Raw genomic sequence first — 18,727 nt, 5'->3', positions numbered from 1 at the left:
GAGGCAGACACCTTGGGCACCGCTCTGCCTCCACTCCTGGAGCACCGTCCATCCCCCGGGGGAGCAGAGCTGTGGTGGGTACCAGCCCAGCCCCGAGGAGCTCCTGGGACAGCCCAGGCCGTCACCTGTGGAGCCCTTTGCTCGCTCAATGTCCTGCTCCAGAGCATCTTCCAAGACAAGGGGTGCCGAGCGTGGCCCCACATCTGGCCGGGCTGTTCCCATGTTCCTCTGTGCTCTGGAAATCATAGGCCAGCGTCCCAAAGGGATGCAAATTACAAAAATACAGCCTGGCGGGCACCACGTGAATTACCGCCCATTAGCGGTGGTTTTCCCGATCTCTCCTTTTATAGCTCTTTGTTCTGCTGTGTCAAAACAGATTTGTTTATAGGGTTTCAGCGATGATGTTTCTCTGCAAAAATGCTTTTCCTCTACTTGGGGATTGGTTCCCTTCCATGGTCAGTAACATCATCACTTGGCACGGAGTCGCTGGAGTTCAGCTGGAGCTCTGCTCCACGGGGCAGTGCAGGAGCTTCAGTGCAGCCGCTGCTCGATCCCCGCTCCTGCAGGAGCTCAGGGCACAAGGAATGACTTGGACCTGATGGAAAATGATGTTATTGGGGTAAACGGAGCCTTACGGCCACACGCAGCTTTTGTCACTGCTCCATTCTCCCGTGTCCCTGGTGGGGCTGAGGGCTGCGTTGCCACTGAACAGGCAATTTCCAAGCATGGCATTACAGGGAGAGACCTTGAAATTGGAGAGGAAAATTCTGGAGAGCGAGTCTGGGGAGGAGACACCTGCTCCAGGGTAAGGGACACGGGCTCAGATGAAATCATGCCCTGCTGGAGCTGCTGTTCACTGTTCCCCTGGCAGTGCTCCTGTTCACTCAGACAGCTGAGGAGATCAGCCCAACCCCTTTGTTAGCATAAATCAGCATCTCCTGCCTGGCCTCCACATTACTTTTGGCCCAATTTCTCCAGAAGAGAAGCTGGAGCTCGGTACAGCCTCTCCAGCAGCACAGCTCTGGGGAGCAGATGTTTACCACGAGCAACTGCTGGAGCTGCTTTTCCTCTTCCCTTCCCACAATCACATTGGGGTCCCTATTTTACCTGACTTTATACAGGAAAAAAATAATTGCTGCTAATTTTTTTGATTCTGCTCACTTTGGGCAGCTCCTTGGGAATTTGTAAGTAAAGAACCAAGGGAAGGAGAGCGTGGAGCACACCCAGCCACATCCAGCTGTGTCCTGGCTGCTGCTGCATAGGGGATCTGTGCTGAGGGTTCTGCAGAGCCCCACCGTGCTCGCTGCAGCCCCCAGGGCACGGTCACACCTGAATGTTTTACTGTGTGCTGTGGATAATGACAGCTGAGGAGCAGATAAGGTCAGAGAAGCCCAAAATTTGATTATAATGGCTTGATCCCTGCCTCCCTCTCTGCAGGGTAACTGACAGCCTTATCCTGTTATCCCTCTGTATTAGAGGGACTTGATGTTTTCCAGCTCTTCGGTGCTGGTCTGTATCTCTTGACCCTTTGAATAATTGCCTTGAAATGCCAGTGCTGGTTTATTTTCTTTTTATGTTTTACTGGAAGCAGGGAAATGGCTGTGGAATGGTGCCATCACCACCTGATTTCTATCTCAGTTGCGTTGGAGTTAATAGGGGATGAGCCAGCTCGGTGGTGACAGCATTGCTGAGGTGTTTTTCCAAGAAGAAATGGCTCTGCAGGGCAGCAGCAGGAGCCATGCAGACAGAGGTGTGCCAGTCTGGCCAGGGAGAAAGTGGTGCCCATGGCTCTCAGCTACTGCCTGGCAGTGCCCCCAGCACCCTGCTCCCATCTGACATCCTGGACTGAACATGGATCTCCCTCCCAATCTTGCCCCTCCCAACGCGCCTGGCTGTCTGATGGGGACAAACTGGGCTTGCCACAAAGCTCTGTGACTGGGCTTTCAGTGCTTTTCACAGGGCTTTTTGTCCGGCCCTTCTGCCAGACAGCGTTTTGTCCCAGCTGGCTGAAGCGTGGGCTGGTTCCCGGCCTGCTCTGGGTGACACCCAAAGGGTCTGGTTTCCTGCAGCAGCCAAGTGCTGGTGGATTTGGGGCAGTTAGTGCAGGTAACAGGTCCTGGGTGTGCCTGAAACTGAGCCAGGCCCTGCTGGAAGTGGCCCTGCTGCCCACCCTGACCTGGGTGGCCCCTGAGATTGGTGAGTGCCGTGACTGAAGCCCCGTGAACTGGGCCACCTGGCCTGGCAGCCTGGCAGCCCCTCTCCCAGCCCTCAGGAGGCAGCAGGACAGCAAAGCCTCTGTGCTGTGTTTGCCAATTCACCTGTGGGTGTTTTCTGCTGGCCCCAGAGGAGCTCCCAGTCTGTTCCTCGCTCCCCCCATGCCTGGAGCGCAGCTCAGGGCAGAGTCCAGGCCTGCTCTGCTGTGGGAAGGGAGGCTTCACAGCCAGGTGAGCGTTTCCCCTTCACAGCTGCTGCCTGCAGGCACCGGGACTTTTGTAGAACCACAGAATCACTGAATGGTTTGGCTTGGAAGGGATCTTCAAGCTCCAAATCCCTGACAGACCTTCTGCTATCCCAGGTTGTTTCAAGCCCCATCCTACCCGGCCTTGGACACTTCCAGGGATGGGGCAGCCACAGCTGCTCTGGACACCGTGTGCCAGGGCCTCACCACCCTCACAGGGAGGAATTTCTTCCCCATATCCCACCTAACCCTGCCCTGTGGCAGTGGGAAGCCATTCCCCCTAATCTCATCAATCCATCAGTCCCTCAGTCCCTCCCCAGGTCTCTTGGAGCTCCTTCAGGCGCTGGAAGGAGCTCTAAGCTCTCCCTGGAGCTTCTCTTCAGGCTGGACACCCTCAGCGGTGTCAAGAGCTGAGGGGCTCCATTCCCCTGAGCATCCCCGTGCCTTCCTCTGGGGGGATCTCGGAGCCGCCGGGGGCCGGGCCGTGCTGGCCGCGCCCCCGCCGCTGCCCGCGCCCCCCGCCCCGCAGGCACCGCCCTCGCCCCGCCCGGCTCCGCTCCGCTCCCCTTTGTGCGGCAGCCCCGCTCCGCGCTCCGCTCCGCTCCCCCGGCACCGCCCGGCGCCGCGGGGCCAGCCCGGCCCTGCCCGGCTCTGCCCGGCTCTGCCCAGCTCAGGTGGGTCCGGCCGGCGAGGGGTCTCGGGGGAACGGTGGGGAGGAAGGGAGGGAAGGGGTGGCTGGGGGGTCTCGGGGTCCGCCCCGCAGCGCGCGGCTCGGGGGTGCCCGCTCGGGGGTCCGTGCCCCGGTACCGGGGTGCGGTACCGTGCCCCAGCCCGCTCCCGCCGGGGAGGCGGCCGGGACCTCGCCCCGCTGCCCCGGGGCATCGCCCCGCGCCCCCCACCCGCCCGCATCCCGGTCCCGGCGGCTGCCATGGCAACGCCGGGTATCGCGGTTTCCCTTATCCCACCGTTGCCTGGTTACCAGCCCCCCGTGCAGGGGAGGATGCCCCGGCGGACCCCGCCCGAGACCACCGCGGGTAGACCCGGAGCACGCCCGGTGCTCCCCGGGCTGGCAGGGCTGTGCGGAGCGGGGGGATCCCGGGGAGCCGGGGGATCCCTCTCTCGCAGCCCTTGGCAGCGCTCTGGCTCCTGTTGTTCAATATTGTAGTAACACCGTGCGTAAACAGCCAAGAGCCTCATCCCGGGAAGGCGTACGGAGGAAGGGAAGAGCATGTCTCTCAGGGTGTGTAATTAATGCTTCCAAAGAAACGGATTTTGGAGTCCATGTGGTGGAACTTGGATCTTGCAGGGATATTTCTGTGGGAGGGAAAGTGACAGGTGGTTTGTGTGGATGTGAATAAGCAGCGTGAAGGAGCAGCCTCTCGGGGAAAGCCGTGTGTGGATTAGAATGGAGCACCCATTTTGACAAGCCCACAGTGCTCCAAGATGCTGCTGGGTCCTGCTGGGATTTTCAGTCTCACTGGGGGTTTTGCTCCCAGTTTGAAACAAAGACAAACCCGGAGAATCCCTGCTCATGCACAACTGGACCGTGGTTCCAAGGTGGAGTGAGGTGGAGAGCTGCCAGCGCCAAGTGCCATGGCTGCCAAGCTGGGCCACCTGTTAGAGCGTTTGGGACCGGCTGGAGAATACCCTGTGCCTGCAAGGTGTGAGTCTGCCTGCGCCTCACGGCTCATGCTCACCTGGAAATTGTATCTGCTTTGTCTCAACGTACCCATTCAGGTAAAACATGGTGGGGAGCCACGGCTTTGCCAGGTGTGGAGGACACTCCCTGGCACAGCAAGCCAGCAGCTCTGTGCCCAGCTGTCCCCCGTGTTTGCCTTTCAGGCTGTCTGTGTGTTTGCAAGGTGTAAAGAGGCTGCAGAGCTCTGCAGCTGTTGCATTCCCGAGCATGGAGAAGGCACCGCAGGCACTGCCAGCATGGAGGTGTCCTCTCCTGGCCTCTCCTGTCCCACCTGGGGGGCTGTGCCAGCTGCCCATCACTCTGTGTGTGGGGCAGTGTAGGTGGGGACAGCAGCCGTGCTGCTGGGGACTGCTGTGTGCCTCGTGCTCGCGGCTGATGGTGACAGCGGAGGAGAGAAGGGAGAAAATGTCCGCTGTGATGTGTGGCGGAGCGTGGCAGTGCTGTGGTACCCAGCACGCACGGGAGCCTCAAACAGCTTGTGGCACGCTGCTCTGGCGGGGTGTTCTGGTGCTCTGGGGTGCTCTCACCACCAGGATCCTCCAGGTAACCTCTCCTGTGTCTCACCTGTGGGATTCCCATGGCTGATGCCCGTGCAGAGCCCGGGTTCATTCAGCTGGTGTGCGGCCAAACGAGGGTGTGGCGGGAGGATGGGACGGTCCAGGCAGGTGCACGGTCAGGTTTACGGCACCTGGTTATCTGTTAATTAAATAAGGAGGGATCAGGAGCAGCAGACTCCTGGTGGGAGGTGGTGGTGATGTTTACTGCCTGCTCGAGCCCAGGGCTGGGTTCCCTGGCCAGGCAGCAGGGTTTGCACTGGAGGTTTGCCTCAGCGAAGGATTGGCCTGGCTGCCTCATTGGGGTGTCATTGGGGGGCTGGGGACTGTGCTGAGCCACACATGGCCAGGCAGTCTTGGCTGAGGTTCCTTGATGGTTTAGGGTCAGTTCCATGAGGCTGGAAGAAGCCCTGCAGGAGGCAAGTGGGATTCTGGGGTACAGGTGGGGGATGGTGTGCTCAGAGACACCCCAAACCAGCAAAAGAGACAATTAGACCGTAGTAAAGCCAGGTTTGTGTCTCCCATCCAGTCAGGCTCTGAATCAGCACCGGATTTGGGAAGGGCCGTCCATACCGGAATGGCGAGGGCTGGAAATCTCCTCTCCTCTCTCATTTGGAAGCAGGAGGCACAACAACAGGCACATTAATAGCCAGATTGATGCTGACGTGAAATGGCAGAAGAGCACATCTATGCAGAGCTGGAAATGTCCATTCACACATGCACGCTCTTAAACGCCCCGGGCAAAGGAGCGCTGCTGTCACGGTCTGGGGGGCTTTGCACAGAAACCAGAGATTTTAACTAGGTCTGATCTTCGGGAGATGCCCTGAGGACTCCTGACGGAAGGCGGAGGCTGCCCGGAATTGCGCTGTGATGGCTGAGACTTGACAGGGCAGATCTATGCAAAACAATGGGAAGGAAAAGGGGATTTGGAGATCCAACAGCCTTACAAATTCACCTGCCTCGCTCTGGCAGGATTTGCCATGCTGCAAGAGAGCGGAGCCAGGCAGGAGAGACTGGGTCTGTCTGCCCGGATTTGCCTGCCCCTCTCCCTAGCCAGGGCTCCATGCATGCACACACGCCAAGGCAACGGCGTGGGAATGGCGAGGAGGGATGATCCAGGAGGAAGAGGCTGAGGAGGAGCTGCGGCTGTGCTCTGCGTGGAGGGAATGCTGGCTGTGCGCGTGGCAGGGCGGCGGCGGGGCGGTGAATCATCCGGCCGGCTCGTGTGGGTGCGGGTGGCTCCCAGCTCCTGGTGCCAGGGTGGCCCTGCCACTGTCACTCTTGCTGGTGTCACCACTGGCTGTGCTGGGCAGGGGGAACAGACCCTCACCGTGGGGCAGGTCCAGCTCTGGCTGCCTCTGGCAGCCCTGGGTTAGTCCCTGAACCCGCTCTCATCCACGTCCTGCCAGAAAACAGCAAACTCCGTGTACTTCCTCACTCTGTGTCGCTGCTTCCTCCTCCCGAGCCTCTCAGATTCCTGCTGCCTCCTACCACTGGCTCTTCTGTGGAGATAGGGATGGGGGGGAAATGTCTGGTTTCCCTCATAAGGCAGCAGGCTGAGCTGGCATGAGCGGGAAGGGGAGTTCTGGCCTCCACTGCTCCACTCCTGTGCTGCTCTGCCTTTCTCCATGTTTAGCCGGATCTCGCTGTTTTAACAGGAAACCCCAACATTTTGGTTCAAGTCACAGGCATTGCCACTGCCCGTGGTGTCCGGGGTGGTGACTCCAAACTTTGTGTCACTGATGCAGAGAAAACAGGGGGAGATTTGGGCTGTGGGATGTGGCAGCTGCTGGATTTCCTCTCCTTTCCTGTGCCAAGGCACAGCTGGATTCAGCAGGAGGGAAGGCAGGAGCAGGGAGAACGGCAAACCCTCAGCAGTGCTCGCTCTTCTCACTTTATTTCAGCTTCAGGAAGAAGTGGGTGGGCCAGCTTGGAGCAACCCAAAAAACCTGTGGCTCTTTGCAAGGCATATGCTTCCTTGGAGGAGAGCTGGGCTCGTTTGCACTGCAGAACGCCGTGTTTGCCTTTGGAGCAGAGACACTGCCAATCCTGGCGGTTCACTCGTGCAGAGATAAGTTCGAGCGCGCGGAAGTGTGTGAATTCTAGGAATTGAGATAGAAAAACAAAGAACATATGTGTGCTGCGTGCTTGGCTCGGCCCAGCAGCGAACTCTGCCGCGCTACGTGCGAGAAGCCAAACGCTGTGCGAAGGGTTGGAGGCGGCGTGTGTGGCTGGGCAGGGCCCAGTGCCACGTGGAGGGGGCTCGGGGCAGGGAATAATGTCAAATTCCCTGAGCATGCTCTTCAGGGAATACTCCAATAGTGGGCAAATAGCAGCAAAACAGCAAAAATCTGATTGGTGATTTGCTTGAGAAATACAGGAGCCGATTGATATTGATCATGGCTTGAGAGCGTGAGCTGTGTCACAGCCCTTGTGGGCACACAGAGCCCTCAGGGGTAAAATGACTGACTTTGCAGCCTTGGTGGTGAAGAGATAAAGAACGTGAGAGAAGGACTCGAGCAGCTCGAAGTGACTTTGTCACCAGCTGTGGCTTCTTTGTGTGTGTTTCTAAGACCTGGTAATTACCCCGAAATCTGCGTCTCAGCAAACGAGGGGGTTGGTCTGGGCGCGCTCCGGTGCAGCCCCGCGCTGCACAATGGCACAGCAGCTGCAGCAGAGGGGGGTGAAACCCTCCAGTGCTCGGATAAACACATCGCCTGCGGAATGGCAAATCGTGGAAGGGGAGGGAAGGATGGGAGTTATCGTGGGATATTACCGCAGGCCTAGGGTATATCACCGTGTCCCGCAGCCGTAGGGAGGAGGAGGAGAGAAGATCCAGCAGGCAGGAATTGTGCAGCAAGATTGATTTATTTAATTATTTTACAAACTCTTTTACAGACTTTTTCTTCATAGTCTAATTGGACAAAGGACCAGCCACCCCTTGGGGGTGATTGGCTAAAATCCTAAAACATCCATTGTCAAAATATTTTCCTACTGTACCATAAACAAGACTTTTCAAGGTTGCAGGTGGCTTGGTTGTTTACATACTCTGCTACTTCTTCTGTGTGAGAGAAAAGTCTCTCATGGATTTAGAAAATAGCAAGAAAATCCTTGCTAGCAGCATTTTTGTATCTACAGTGGGATGCCGCTTGTTGTGATAAACAAGGCGGGTTCTGGGAATGTTGGTGAGGCCGGGGCTGCCTCCTCTGTCGGTGCAGTGGGAACTGGCTCCCAAGGGCAGCACTGGGAAAGGCCACGGAGCCAAGCGCTGCTGGGGCCAGCACCTGTGGGCATTGCCGAGCCTGCTCCACGCGTGCCGATCGTGGGAGCATCGAGCACGCACTGGGAGAAGGGGCCGCGGCAGGGGCGGGGGGACCTCGGTGTCTCGGGGAGCCGGCCCGGGGCAGCTGAGCTGCCTCCCCCGTGGCTGGCAGCGGCCGTGGGCTGGGAATCAGGTCAGGCTCTGGAGGGGCTGAATAGCGGCACGCCGGGATCTGCATCCGTCAGCGAGCTGAATTCCTGCTGTGTCGAGGGCCCCTTCCTTATCGGCACTAATCCAGCGCAGCAGCTGCAGCAGCTCTGTAGCACTCGGCGCTATCGGAGCTGCGCAGGGCTCCCGATAACCCCCCCTTCCTCTCCCGGGCCAGCAGCGAGCTCTCTGCGTGCCCCCGGCCATGTATGGCCACCCAGGCCGGCGCCGGGGCACGGGGAGGCTGCCTGGCACGGCTGACACCAACAGGCAGAGCCCCGGGGCAGCGCGGGGAGCTGCGGGGACGGGGAGGCAGCAGCCAGCAGACGATCGGGTCTGCAGTGCCCTGTGCCAGCTGGCAGGACATGGAGCAGCTCCCCCCTGTCCCCTGGGGGCTGGAGAGGGGGTGCTGGCAGCAGGTTGTGGGCACCAGTGGTAGAGCAGCGGTGCGGGGTCGCTCCCAGCAGCGAAGGTGCCCATCTCAAATGCAAATGGGGACATGTCCCCGCTGCCCGAGCTGGCAGGGAGCGTCACAGCCCGGCCACAGCGTCCTTACACCCGGGCAGAAATGTCCGAGCTCCGGCCGGGTGTTCCCAGTGAAGGGACAGGGCCAGGCTCCACTGGGAGGGGACACCGAGGTTATTTATGGTCTCTCCTTGCTGCTGCAGGGAGCCCGGAGGGCAAGTGTGTCTTTGAGCTCACGTCCCACCAGGGCCACTGGCCTCATTGCGGGGGTGTAATTGCTATGCTAATTGGGACAAATCATCAGCAGGGGCCGGGCTGGGGGCTGATGGCCGGATGCTGTTCCGTGCCGAGCCGTGCCGTGCTGAGAGGAGCCCTGGGATGCTCTAAACCAATCAAGTTTTAAGTGCAGATGTGGAAAGAGCAAACTAAAATTGTTCTTCTTGCCTCTTCTTCCGTGGTGTCTCTTAAATCTTCTTGAGAAAGTTTTTAATTGAAACGCACCACATTGAAAAAATAATAATCCCAAGTGCGAGTGGAGTCTGTCCCAGTTTAGGAGGCTGGAAATATTCAGCAAACTGGTTAAGTTATGCCAATTTCTCCCAAAGACAGAGGGATTTAGGCTTGGGTGTTTTAGCAAACGAGGGTAACTGTAAATCCAGCCTCTTTTTTTTTTTTTTTTTTTTTTTGTCTGTGGAGGTTTAGGTTGAATATCAGGGAAAGGTTCTTCCCCCAGAGGGTGCTGGGCACTGCCCAGGCTCCCCAGGGAGTGGGCACGGCTCCGAGACTGCCAGAGCTCCAGGAGTGTTTGGACAGCGCTGCCAGGGATGCCCAGGGTGGGGCTGTTGGGGTGCTGTCCCCGTTGCCTGCAGAGCAAACTTGAGACTGCCCTGAGATTTATGCCAAGTGGAGATAGTCGAAAATACATCACAGAACCCCACAAAAAAAAGTCTGGCTGGCTGCTCAAACCCTTCCCCTCCTACCTTTGAACTGCTGGGCTACCAGGTAACCTGGGTGTTTCCTAGGACCAGCCTGGCTCCTTCTCCCATAGCATGGGCTGGCCCTGCCTGCCCCACACAGCTGGCCATGGGTTGTCTGTAGTTCCCTCCCTGAGGCATGTGGGTGCTGACACCCTCTTCTCCCCTCTCTCACAGCAGCCATGGAGGCAGCACTCATCTTCCTGTGCTCCCTGCTGGTGCCAGCGGCCGTGGCAGACGGTAGGTGCCCGGTGCTTCCCACACACAGCTCGGGAAAAGGCTGGGGGACCCTGGGGGACAGCCTCCACACGGATCCAAGGGGGCTGGAGCTGGATGTGGGGCAACAGCCATGGGAGCCCAGAGCCCCAGGGTTTGTGGGGAGCCACCAGGGCTCAGCCAGGGGCTCACTCACCTCACACCCCCTTGTCTGCTCATTTCCAGTGGCCACCCAGGAGAAGGAGGAGGAGGATCCCTTTAACTACGGTGAGTGAGCATGCCAGGGCGAGCAAAGGAGCCACCCCCTTCCCTGAACCCAGCAGGAATGAGCCCTGTGTCTCCCCTTCCCAGATTACCAGAGCCTGAGGATCGGGGGGCTGGTGTTTGCCGTGGTCCTGTTCACCGTGGGCATTCTCCTCATACTCAGTAAGTTTGGGATGTGGTGGATGCTGGGCTGGCAGACAGGGACAGCAGGGGCTCTTCTCGTGGTGAGGGGCGCTGGGAAAGGCCACATCCCATTCCCCCTTTGGCCACGCTCACGGAGTTTCTCTCCCGTTGCAGGCAGGAGGTGCAGGTGCAGTTTCAAGCAGAAGCCCAGGTGAGTGGGGGCAGCCTGGTGGGGAACGTCTCCTTTGGAAAGTCCCTCTGCTCCGCTCCTCCCGGGCTCCCTCCCGCAGCTGGCAGAGTGGTTGCACTCTCTGAGTGTCCCTTTGGGGCTCTGCCTGCTCCCTTCCTGGCATCCCACCACGCTGTTGGGCATCCCATGTTGGGATGGGGCACAGATGCCAGCTGCCCTCACCGTGCTCCTCTCCTTGCAGGGCTCCAGGGGATGAGGAGGCTCAGGCGGAGAACCTGATCACCTCGAACGGTAAGGTCACTGTCCTGCGGTCCCTGTGCCACTGCCCCGTGCCACAGCCCCCTCCCAGTGCTGGGCAGGCACCACAAACCTCTCTGCTCTTCCCTCTGCAGCGACGGCGGCACAGAAGGCAGAGAACTGAGCAGGAGCCATGCGGTGAGTGCCAGGCCAGGCTGGGTGGGGGCATCGGGATGGGAGGGACAGCTGGGGACATGTACGGGGTGACTGCGGGGCACTGAGCAGACCAGTGGGACTGGGCAGCTCTGCATCCCTGGGATGGGGGTGAGCACTGATGGGATCCACAGCAAGGAAACTCACAGTGCTGGCGAGGTCCTGAGCGTCCACAGGCAGGCCAGCAGGAAAAGGAAGCATCTGTCTGGATTTTCCCTTGTGTTGCACTTCCTTTTCTTGTGCTCCTCCAGCTCAGAGTGGTTTTGGCTTTAGGATGTTCAGAGAGCTGAGTGTGAGTCCCTCGGGGCATCTCACTCTGAGCTCCCCCACCTCCTGGCCCGTGCCCTGGTTTGGAGAGGGGGAAGGCTGGAGCCCGTGCTGGCTGGGGTGCTGCTGGGGTACAACCCCTGTGTGGGGAAAGCCTGACCCACTGCTCTGCTCCCCACGCAGACCCAGAGACCCGAGGACGGACGCTCGGAGCGCAGATGCCCGCGGCCTGCGAGGAAACTGAAACCCCAGCAGCAGGTCCCTCTCAGGAGACGCGGAGCTGCCGTGTCTGTGTCCCCCTCTGGGCTCCAGCACCGGTTCTCTGTTTCCTAACCTGACTAAACTCTGCTCACCGTCCTCGCTGCCTCCCGTGGTGTGTAATGTTGCTGTGAGATGATCATTACCTCTAGGGCTAGTTGTTGCTGATGTTGTAATCGTGACTTTCTCTTCACCTTTCTCGTGCTGTGCGTGTGATTTGGGCTCTGTAGGACTGGCAGGCGCTGCCCTTTGGGCTGCCCTCCAAGCCTGGGAACAGGGAATGTGGGCTGCGGGGCAGGGACCCCCATTCCCTGCCCAGTGCCAGCAGCACAGCCCCACTGGCTTTGGGCAGGGCTTGGGGGCCTGCAGTGCTCTGGGAACCTGCCCAGCCATTTCAGGGCCACCTGTCCCCATTTCAGCAATAACCCCTGCACGCCCCAGCCTAAAAACAGCCATGGTGTGGGGTGAGACAGGCAGGGACAACCATGGCTCAGCCCTCCTTGCTGGGGTCACTGGGGTGCTGGATTCAAGGCTGAAGGGAGCTCTCCTGCCTCTCCTGCTTGTCACTCCCCAGTTCTGTCCCTGGTTAAACCTGTGGGACGCTGCTCTAAGTGTGAGACAAGGCCGTGGTGGCAGAGAAGCGCGTGAGGTCCCCAGCACGGTGACACTGTGGAGGAAGGCAGCAGCACAGCGGTGACCCCGCTAACCAGCACAAACCAGCTCCTGCCCGCAAGCCAGAGCTGGGTGGGTGACACAGTCTGAGGGCTAAAGAGAAGCAGAGATCCTGTCCGTGCTTGTCTCCGGCAGGGAAGGGGCAGCAGCATTTCCTCCTGGTGCTCCCTGCCCCTCCTAACGCTTTGTCGCTCCCTGTGCCACCCATGTCAGTGCTGTGTGTTGTCCCATGGTGGTTCCGTGTCACCCCTGGTGCCAGCTGTCCCTTCTCCCCACAGAGCAGCAGCAAGTGGCACTGAGCGATTCTCGGGGCTTTTGCACACCTGAGCTTGCACTGTGACAGCGTGCTGAGCCCAGAGGCCATCGTCACCCTGTGTCCTCTCATGGGTCAGAGGCAAGCCTGTGATTTTTGGCCCTTCCTCAAAGGCTTGGGCAGGCAAAAGCTTGGCTGGGGCTGGGGACTGCCAGCTCGGATGGGGGCAGGAGTGGGGGTCCCCAGGGCTGCACTGAAACACCTCAGGGTGCCATCCCCACCCTGGGAAGGGGGTCTTGTCCTCCAGGATGGCTTTGAGAGGGGTTTCTGCTTTGTCCGTCCCACTGTGGTGGCCCTGCTGCCAGCGTGGGCTGTATCCCAGTGTGCTTGGCATCACTTGGTGGCACCGGGAAGCTCTGTCCCGTCTGTGCCCGGCAGAGGGACCGTGTCTCTCATGTTGTGTCCCTTCCCTCCATCCTGGCTGTCGCAGAGAGCTCCCGGGCAGAGCAGACCCCCGGCCCGGCCCCTGCGTGTCACGGTGTGTGTCCCGTCGGAGTGCCCGTGCTGTCCGTAGTGTGCCGTCGGTGTAACCACGAAACAAAGAGCTCCCTGTGGTGTGTGAAATGGCCAAACCCTGACTGTTGTAAAATAAACTGAGCTATTGTGTCTCCTTTTAAATAGGCGAGTGTGCTGCTGTGCTGGAGGGCTGGTGTGTTCTGTGCTGTGACCTAAGGGGAAAGGAATAAAATATCGTTTCTATCGGTGCCTGCCTGCGTTGTCTCGAGGGCCGTGGCGTTCCTAGGGCAGCCTGGCAGCTTCCCACGCCGTCCCATTGTGGCCTGGCTGGGGCCAGGGGAGCAGGGGCAGCGCCCTGGGCAGCAGAGCCGGGCTTTGTGCCGGCCGAGCCCCCTCCTGCTCCCTTCTGCAGCTCACCAAGGGCCAGAGCCCGTGGGAAGGGAGCGCGGGGGCGCGGCCACGGACACTTTTGTCCCTCGGCTTTTTGGGAGCCGCTGTGTCGGGCTGCTGGCGCGCCGGTCCGGCGGATGCTGAGCTCTGCCAGGGCACCGTGACAGCAGTGACAGCAGTGCCACTGTGACGGCCCCACGCAGCACCCTCCTGGGGCTTGGCTGCACCCCGTGGCCCCGGAGCCGGGCTGCCGCGGGCTCCGGGTGCCTGCGCTCCTCAGCCCCGCCAAGGGGAGCGTCCCTCGGGGCCGGCTCTCCCCCGGCCTCCCCGGCGTTAATCGGCTTGGGCGCGTGACTGCCGCTCGCTGATGGCGAGATTAGAGCAAACTGGATTGCACAGCCCTCCTGGCGTCTGGCCCCGCCGGGCCCGGGGCTGGCACTGCCCGGAGAGGGGCGCAGCATCCCGGTGCCCACTGCCGGCAGGGATGCGCCACGGACATCGCCGTGCCGGGGTGCTGCCGGGCCCCGGGATGGCTCGGTGCTGGCACGGAGGTGCTGACCCGGCCGAGGGACACGCTCGATGCCAGGCTGGGAGGACGGGGCGTGCTGGCCGCTCCTCTCCAGGAAAAGGCAGTCACAGCCTGTATCTGAGCCCATCCCTCGGCTCGTCACCGCCGCAGGAGGTGAAGCCCGGCAGGGCTGACAATGGGAAGGGGAGGGCGGGCTGGGACAAGGACACGCAGCTCGGGGTGCCCAGCCCTCCGCACCGGCTGGCACGGTGGGTGCTGCCCCTGCCCTTCCCTCCCCTCCCTCTTTCCTAAAGGCGGGCGGGAGCCCTGTGCCTCCCCTCGTGACTGCGATAAACATTACACCGAGGCCATTAATGTTTAATGAGGTTTGTCTCCCAATTAATGCGCGTTCCCGTGGGTGCCCACTCGCAGAGCGAGGCGCCCGCCGGACGACACGCCGAGGCCATGGGTGACGGTAAGGACAGACATATCTCCATGCGAGGAGAAGGGCTGGTCCCTCCCACCACGGGGGAAGCTCTCGATGAGGATTTGGGGTGGGGAGACGTGGGGATGGATCCTCAGAGCTCCACAGCCCTGTGGCACATCGGTGCCAGCTGGTATTTGGCTTCTTGGGGTGATTTCTCCTTCCAAGCCGCTCCCAGCAGGGGGATGCGCAGTCAGGTAAGGTGGCTGACACAGTGATGAGCTTGCTGGCGTGGAGGGGGGTTGTTGGGGTGCATCTGGTGTGAGGTGTGAGCCTGAGGGGTTGTTGAGCCCTGTGCACTGCGGGAGCAGAGCCATGGATGGAGTCCTGCAGGCAGTGGCACTGCCCGAGGGCAGTGCAGCCGGCTCCCTGGCTGCAGCTTCACCTGGAGCTCAAAGGCTCCCGACCATCCTGCAAATGCAGCCTGCAACTGCATCCCGTGAATTTGCCACGGACATTAAAGCCCCTGGGGTGGGACCCTGGAGTTTCCTGGCTCAGCTGCGTGCCAAGGAAGTCACAGCTCTCTCACTTGCAGTCCTCATTCCTGGTCTCTCCCGCCTCCATATTGAGGATGTGGCTCTCACTGGAGTTTCTCCTCTTTTCCAGAGCAAGTGCCCGAGCAGGGCCCGGACAGGTTCAGCTACGGTGAGTGTGCCCCGGGCAGCCTGGGGGCTGCGGGCAGGGGTCGGGCAGCCCCCTGCCACTCTGCCACGGGCTCTGCGCTGCGGGCTCAGCCCCACGCTCGGGCTGGCCTGACACCTCCTGGCTCTCCTCCTCCTCAGACTATGACACCATCCGCAACGGGGGGCTGATCTTCGCCGTCGTGGCTTTTGTGATCGGGCTCCTCATTATCCTCAGTAAGTGCCTGGGTGGGCTGGACACCCTTGGGCTCCGCTCCCTGCTCCGCTCAGCCCCCTGCTCTGGCCGGGAGGGGGCTGGGGGAAACCACCCCCGCCCCACAGCACCAGGGGTGGGCACAGCCTGCCCCCGGGGCTGCCTGGGAACTTTCCATCCAGGCACGCTCCCAGTGGAGAGCGAGTTGGGAGGGAGACCACGTAAATATTTAGTGTTTCCCTGCCAGCGCCAAGGCTTCAGAGGGAAGGTCACTCATTAAAAATAGCAGAGAAAACTCTGACATTTCCAGAGAGAGGAACCAGCGTTCCCAGAGCCCTCGGACCTCAGCAGCTCCCAAAGTGACACAGTGCTGAGTGTGCAGGGCACCCTGTGACCCTGCCTGGGTGTTCTGGCACTGCTCCGTACTGGCACCGCTCCGTGTGGGGTGGCCGTGGTGTCACAGCTGCTGCAAGGATGGCTCCCACTAATTTTAGGGAGAAAACCATGAAAACCAGCAGCATATGCACTCGTGGGACAGCTTGAGCAGAAGCCTGTGGCTGGGCAGTGCCAGGGCTGCAGGGGGGGTGTGATGGGGCTGGGGGAGGCTCAGCCTCAGTCGCTCCTCTCGCCCCCAGGCCAGCGGTTCCACTGCGGAGGGAGGAAGAAGAGGAGGTGGGTATTGCGCTGTTTTCAGGCAGCCTCGTCTCTCCTGCCTGTTCCAGTCCTGCCAGCTGGCAGGGCCGCGGTCCAGCCCATGTTCCCCTCTCTCTCAGCCACGTTGCCCAGTGTAACAGTTCTCCGCTTGCTTTTTGCTCCACAGACAAGGGAACGAGGAAGAGCTGTAGGTGCAGGTAGGAGGCTCCAGCTCCCTGTGCTGGGCAGCGATGCTTTGGGGTACTCGTGCTTCAAGGGAAGGACTTCTGGGGGGCTTTTCCCGGGAGGAGAGGGGCTGGGATATGCTGGCCATGTCACCTTCCCTCTCTCCGCTTTCAGAGCTGCAGTGCCGCCATGGAAGCAGAGCTCCAGCCGAAGTCCAGGAGACCTGGCCAGTGGCCACCCCTCACCCCGCTCCAGTGGATCCATTACCCCGCAAGGCCAGACCGCAAATTACCCTCGTGCTTCCCCCTCTCTTAGACCCAGCAAGAGTTTCTTGGCTAATAAAGTTCAAGCTCTGAGAGGTTAAGCTCTGTGCCTGAGGCGTTTGAATCGCCCACTTTCCTGGGCCAGCGCCAATCACTTTTCTGCCCTGCAGGCGTCTTCCACCACAGACCCAGCAAAGGTCCCCGCTGGCTCCTCCGCAGCCCGAGGCACGGAGCAGCCAGCCGCCTCCACCCTGGGTTTGCTCCTGGGTTTTCTCCCAGCTGCAGGTCCTGGATCCTGCGGCACTTGTCTTTCCCTTAGGATGCCGAGGCAGGGGCTGGCAGCACTGTGGGGCTGTTTGTGTGCTCGTGTCTGGCTAGGATGGGGTTAATTCTGTCCCTCGCAGCCCTCGCGGTGCTGGGCTTTGTGTTGGGAGCTGGGAAGGTGTTGGTAACACTCCAGTTCTGGCTCCTGCCCCTCCTGCTGCAGGGGACATGGCCAGGACAGCCCCAAACTGACCAAAGGGACATTCCAGACCAGGTGACACCGGCGCAGGTACAGAAGAAAAGGGAAAGGAGGAGAAAGGGGGGTGTTCGTACGTCACAACATTTGCCTTGCAGAGCAATCCTGACTTCCCGGAGAGGGGCTGGACATCGCCTGTGGATGGGAAGTGGAGAATTTCAGTCTTCTGGGTTTCTTTTTTTTCCCTTTTCTTGTGTTCACGCTCCCTCTGCTTTCACTTTATAAACTGCCTTTATCTTGACCCACGCGTTTGGGTGATTTTCCCTCTTTTTAATCCCTCCCTGCCCTGCTGGGGAGGGGAGCGGTGGAGCAGCTCAGTGAGCAACTGGTGTCCAGCCAAGGTCAACCCAGCACAGCACCACGGAGCGTGATTCAGGCGTCCTTTTCGGTCGGGAACAGGGCTGGGATGAAGCACAGAGCTCTGTGTGAGCTCTCGGTCTCTCTCAGCTACGGATTCAGCCAGAAACGCCTCTTTCAACGAGAAAAGGAAAAAAAAAAGAGCCAAACTCTCCCGCAATTGGGCGGTGAGTGAGGAGGGAGGTTCGCTCTGTGTGCGGAGAGCCGGCCCGACACAGACACCTAGTGACGGGAGGGCAGGGCTGCCTGTCCCCCACCGGGCTGCCTGTCCCCCACCGCTGCCCCCCAGAACCTTCACCCCTTCTCCTGCAGGCCTGGGGCAAAGGGGCCCTCGGGGCACCCCAAACAAGCAGAGGAGGCACTCAGGGAAGGATGTTCGCTCTCACACTGTTAAGTCCAGGGGGTGTTTGACCAGGGAATGGTTTGGGTGAGAAACTCCAACTCAGGGGGTTTCCTCCCCTCGCCTGAATCCACTGTGGTTGTTCAGGTGTGCGAGGGGCTGCCTTCAGGGACCCCGACCATCCCAGCACAACGGGGATGGAGAAACCAACTCCCTGGGTCTGTTTGGGCTTCGATCGAGGTCAGACATTGACAGAAAAATAGGATTAACTGGGGGAAGGTTATTAGGCAAAAATCCGTGCAATTTGTCTAATCTGAGGTGCTTATTTAACACAATAAGGAGATTATTTTGGAATATAATTTTGACTTGACACTGACCCACTAGTAAAGACTCATTGCCGTTTTGCACAGCTCGAACAGGGACCTGAGTCCTTTGACTGAGGGAGAAAATGGTTAATGGTTGAGCTTGATGGTCTTAGAGGTGCTTTTCAAACTAAATGATCCTGAGATTCCATGAAAAGTACCTGTTTAACAGCACAAAAGGGTTTGGTCACACCAGAACTGCCCTGCCCACACCTCACTGAGTGTGGTGGGATTGTGTCCCCCAAAATCAGGAGCTGAAGGTCTCGGCAGACAGGAAGGCAGCAGGTGTGAAATGAGCCCGTCCTCAGCAGGATCTCACACCCTGAGCCCCAGGGCTTCCCTCCTTCCCGGCTCCCGAGCGTGCCAGGGCTGCAGCCGTGCCCTTCAGCTCCCCGTGAGCCCCGCAGACGGAACCCCCGCGGCTCTGGGGCCGGGGATTATGGGGAGCGAAAAGCCGTGTCTGGCTCCCGTGCGGGATCTCTGTCTCGGCACCAGATGGCATTAATGGCATTATTCTGCACGGCTTGGGGACTCCCACGTGTGCCCGCACCTGCACAGCCCCACAGCCCGGCCCGGGGTGAGCCAGGGCTGGGGACACCGACGGGGGCAGCGGCAGGGCACAACCCAGCACCCAAACCCTTGCACTGGGCGTGACATTTGGAGGGCTGGGTCTTGTCAGAGCTCCAGCTGTGAGCAGCCCAGCACCGTGCTCCTCCAGGAATCTGGGAACCAGGAACAGAGGAAAGTAAATGTGCCCTCCCTGTGCTGGGGTAGGGGGGCTGCCAGCAGCTCTCCACACCTCCATAGTCACTTGTTTTGGACGTTGAGCCCTGGAGCTTTGGGAGAGGGAAGCTGGGGGCACCCCAGGAAAAGGCCACCGTGTCTCCTTCCTCCTGCCACTGCCCCGATGGGAGGGTCCTGCTCTCCCCACGGTGAGTCATTGTCCCCACTGGAGGGTGTCCCATGGACAAGCCCAGCCCCTCAGCCCTTTCCTTGTGCTCCCTCTGCTCCGAGGCCTCGGC

General features: G+C 60.1%; 2 protein-coding genes across 5 annotated transcripts; both read left to right on the top strand.

The window, feature by feature from the left end:
* Positions 1 to 3,029: 3,029 nt before the first annotated feature.
* On the top strand, positions 3,030 to 13,071 carry FXYD6 (FXYD domain containing ion transport regulator 6). Of its 2 annotated transcripts, none has more exons than XM_042034223.1 (8): positions 3,030 to 3,132; positions 9,800 to 9,859; positions 10,061 to 10,102; positions 10,187 to 10,261; positions 10,397 to 10,433; positions 10,654 to 10,703; positions 10,805 to 10,847; positions 11,313 to 13,071. In XM_042034223.1, exons 2-7 carry the CDS (start codon positions 9,802 to 9,804, stop codon positions 10,831 to 10,833), a joined length of 291 nt encoding a protein of 96 aa, XP_041890157.1. In that variant the 5' UTR covers positions 3,030 to 3,132; positions 9,800 to 9,801; the 3' UTR covers positions 10,834 to 10,847; positions 11,313 to 13,071. The 2 variants fall into 2 exon arrangements, with proteins under 2 accessions (XP_041890157.1, XP_041890156.1); XM_042034222.1 differs by having other exon boundaries at positions 9,797 to 9,859.
* A 99-nt stretch (positions 13,072 to 13,170) lies between these two features.
* Positions 13,171 to 16,227, top strand: FXYD2 (FXYD domain containing ion transport regulator 2). Of its 3 annotated transcripts, none has more exons than XM_042034226.1 (6): positions 13,171 to 13,995; positions 14,817 to 14,855; positions 14,993 to 15,067; positions 15,680 to 15,716; positions 15,865 to 15,895; positions 16,038 to 16,227. In XM_042034226.1, the coding sequence occupies exons 1-5, from the start codon at positions 13,923 to 13,925 to the stop codon at positions 15,887 to 15,889; spliced, it is 249 nt and encodes an 82-aa protein (XP_041890160.1). In that variant the 5' UTR covers positions 13,171 to 13,922; the 3' UTR covers positions 15,890 to 15,895; positions 16,038 to 16,227. The 3 variants fall into 3 exon arrangements, with proteins under 3 accessions (XP_041890160.1, XP_041890158.1, XP_041890159.1); XM_042034224.1 differs by lacking the exon at positions 13,171 to 13,995 and adding an exon at positions 14,044 to 14,201; XM_042034225.1 differs by lacking the exons at positions 13,171 to 13,995; positions 15,680 to 15,716; positions 15,865 to 15,895; positions 16,038 to 16,227 and adding an exon at positions 14,211 to 14,407 and having other exon boundaries at positions 14,993 to 15,044.
* The last annotated feature ends 2,500 nt before the right edge of the window (positions 16,228 to 18,727 follow it).

The sequence above is a fragment of the Corvus kubaryi genome, unplaced genomic scaffold (assembly GCF_017639235.1).
Source record: "Corvus kubaryi isolate FWS band 111438036 unplaced genomic scaffold, C.kubaryi_AGA036_p1.0 37367, whole genome shotgun sequence".
NCBI lineage: Eukaryota > Metazoa > Chordata > Aves > Passeriformes > Corvidae > Corvus > Corvus kubaryi.
The sequence above is the reverse complement of the archived record's forward strand: the minus strand, read 5'-3'. Positions and strand labels throughout refer to the sequence as shown.

What these genes read in the sequence shown, in the direction of transcription:
- FXYD2 (XM_042034224.1), top strand. Translation starts at nt 14,108, where the DNA reads ATGAGGTTTGTCTCCCAATTAATGCGCGTTCCCGTGGGTGCCCACTCG. An exon ending in CCCGGACAGGTTCAGCTACG is followed by an intron (nt 14,856 to 14,992) that starts GTGAGTGTGCCC and finishes CCTCCTCCTCAG; the next exon opens with ACTATGACACCATCCGCAAC. An exon ending in GGAGGGAGGAAGAAGAGGAG is followed by an intron (nt 15,717 to 15,864) that starts GTGGGTATTGCG and finishes TTTGCTCCACAG; the next exon opens with ACAAGGGAACGAGGAAGAGC.
- FXYD6 (XM_042034223.1), top strand. Translation starts at nt 9,802, where the DNA reads ATGGAGGCAGCACTCATCTTCCTGTGCTCCCTGCTGGTGCCAGCGGCC. An exon ending in GCCAGCGGCCGTGGCAGACG is followed by an intron (nt 9,860 to 10,060) that starts GTAGGTGCCCGG and finishes GCTCATTTCCAG; the next exon opens with TGGCCACCCAGGAGAAGGAG. An exon ending in GGGCATTCTCCTCATACTCA is followed by an intron (nt 10,262 to 10,396) that starts GTAAGTTTGGGA and finishes CTCCCGTTGCAG; the next exon opens with GCAGGAGGTGCAGGTGCAGT.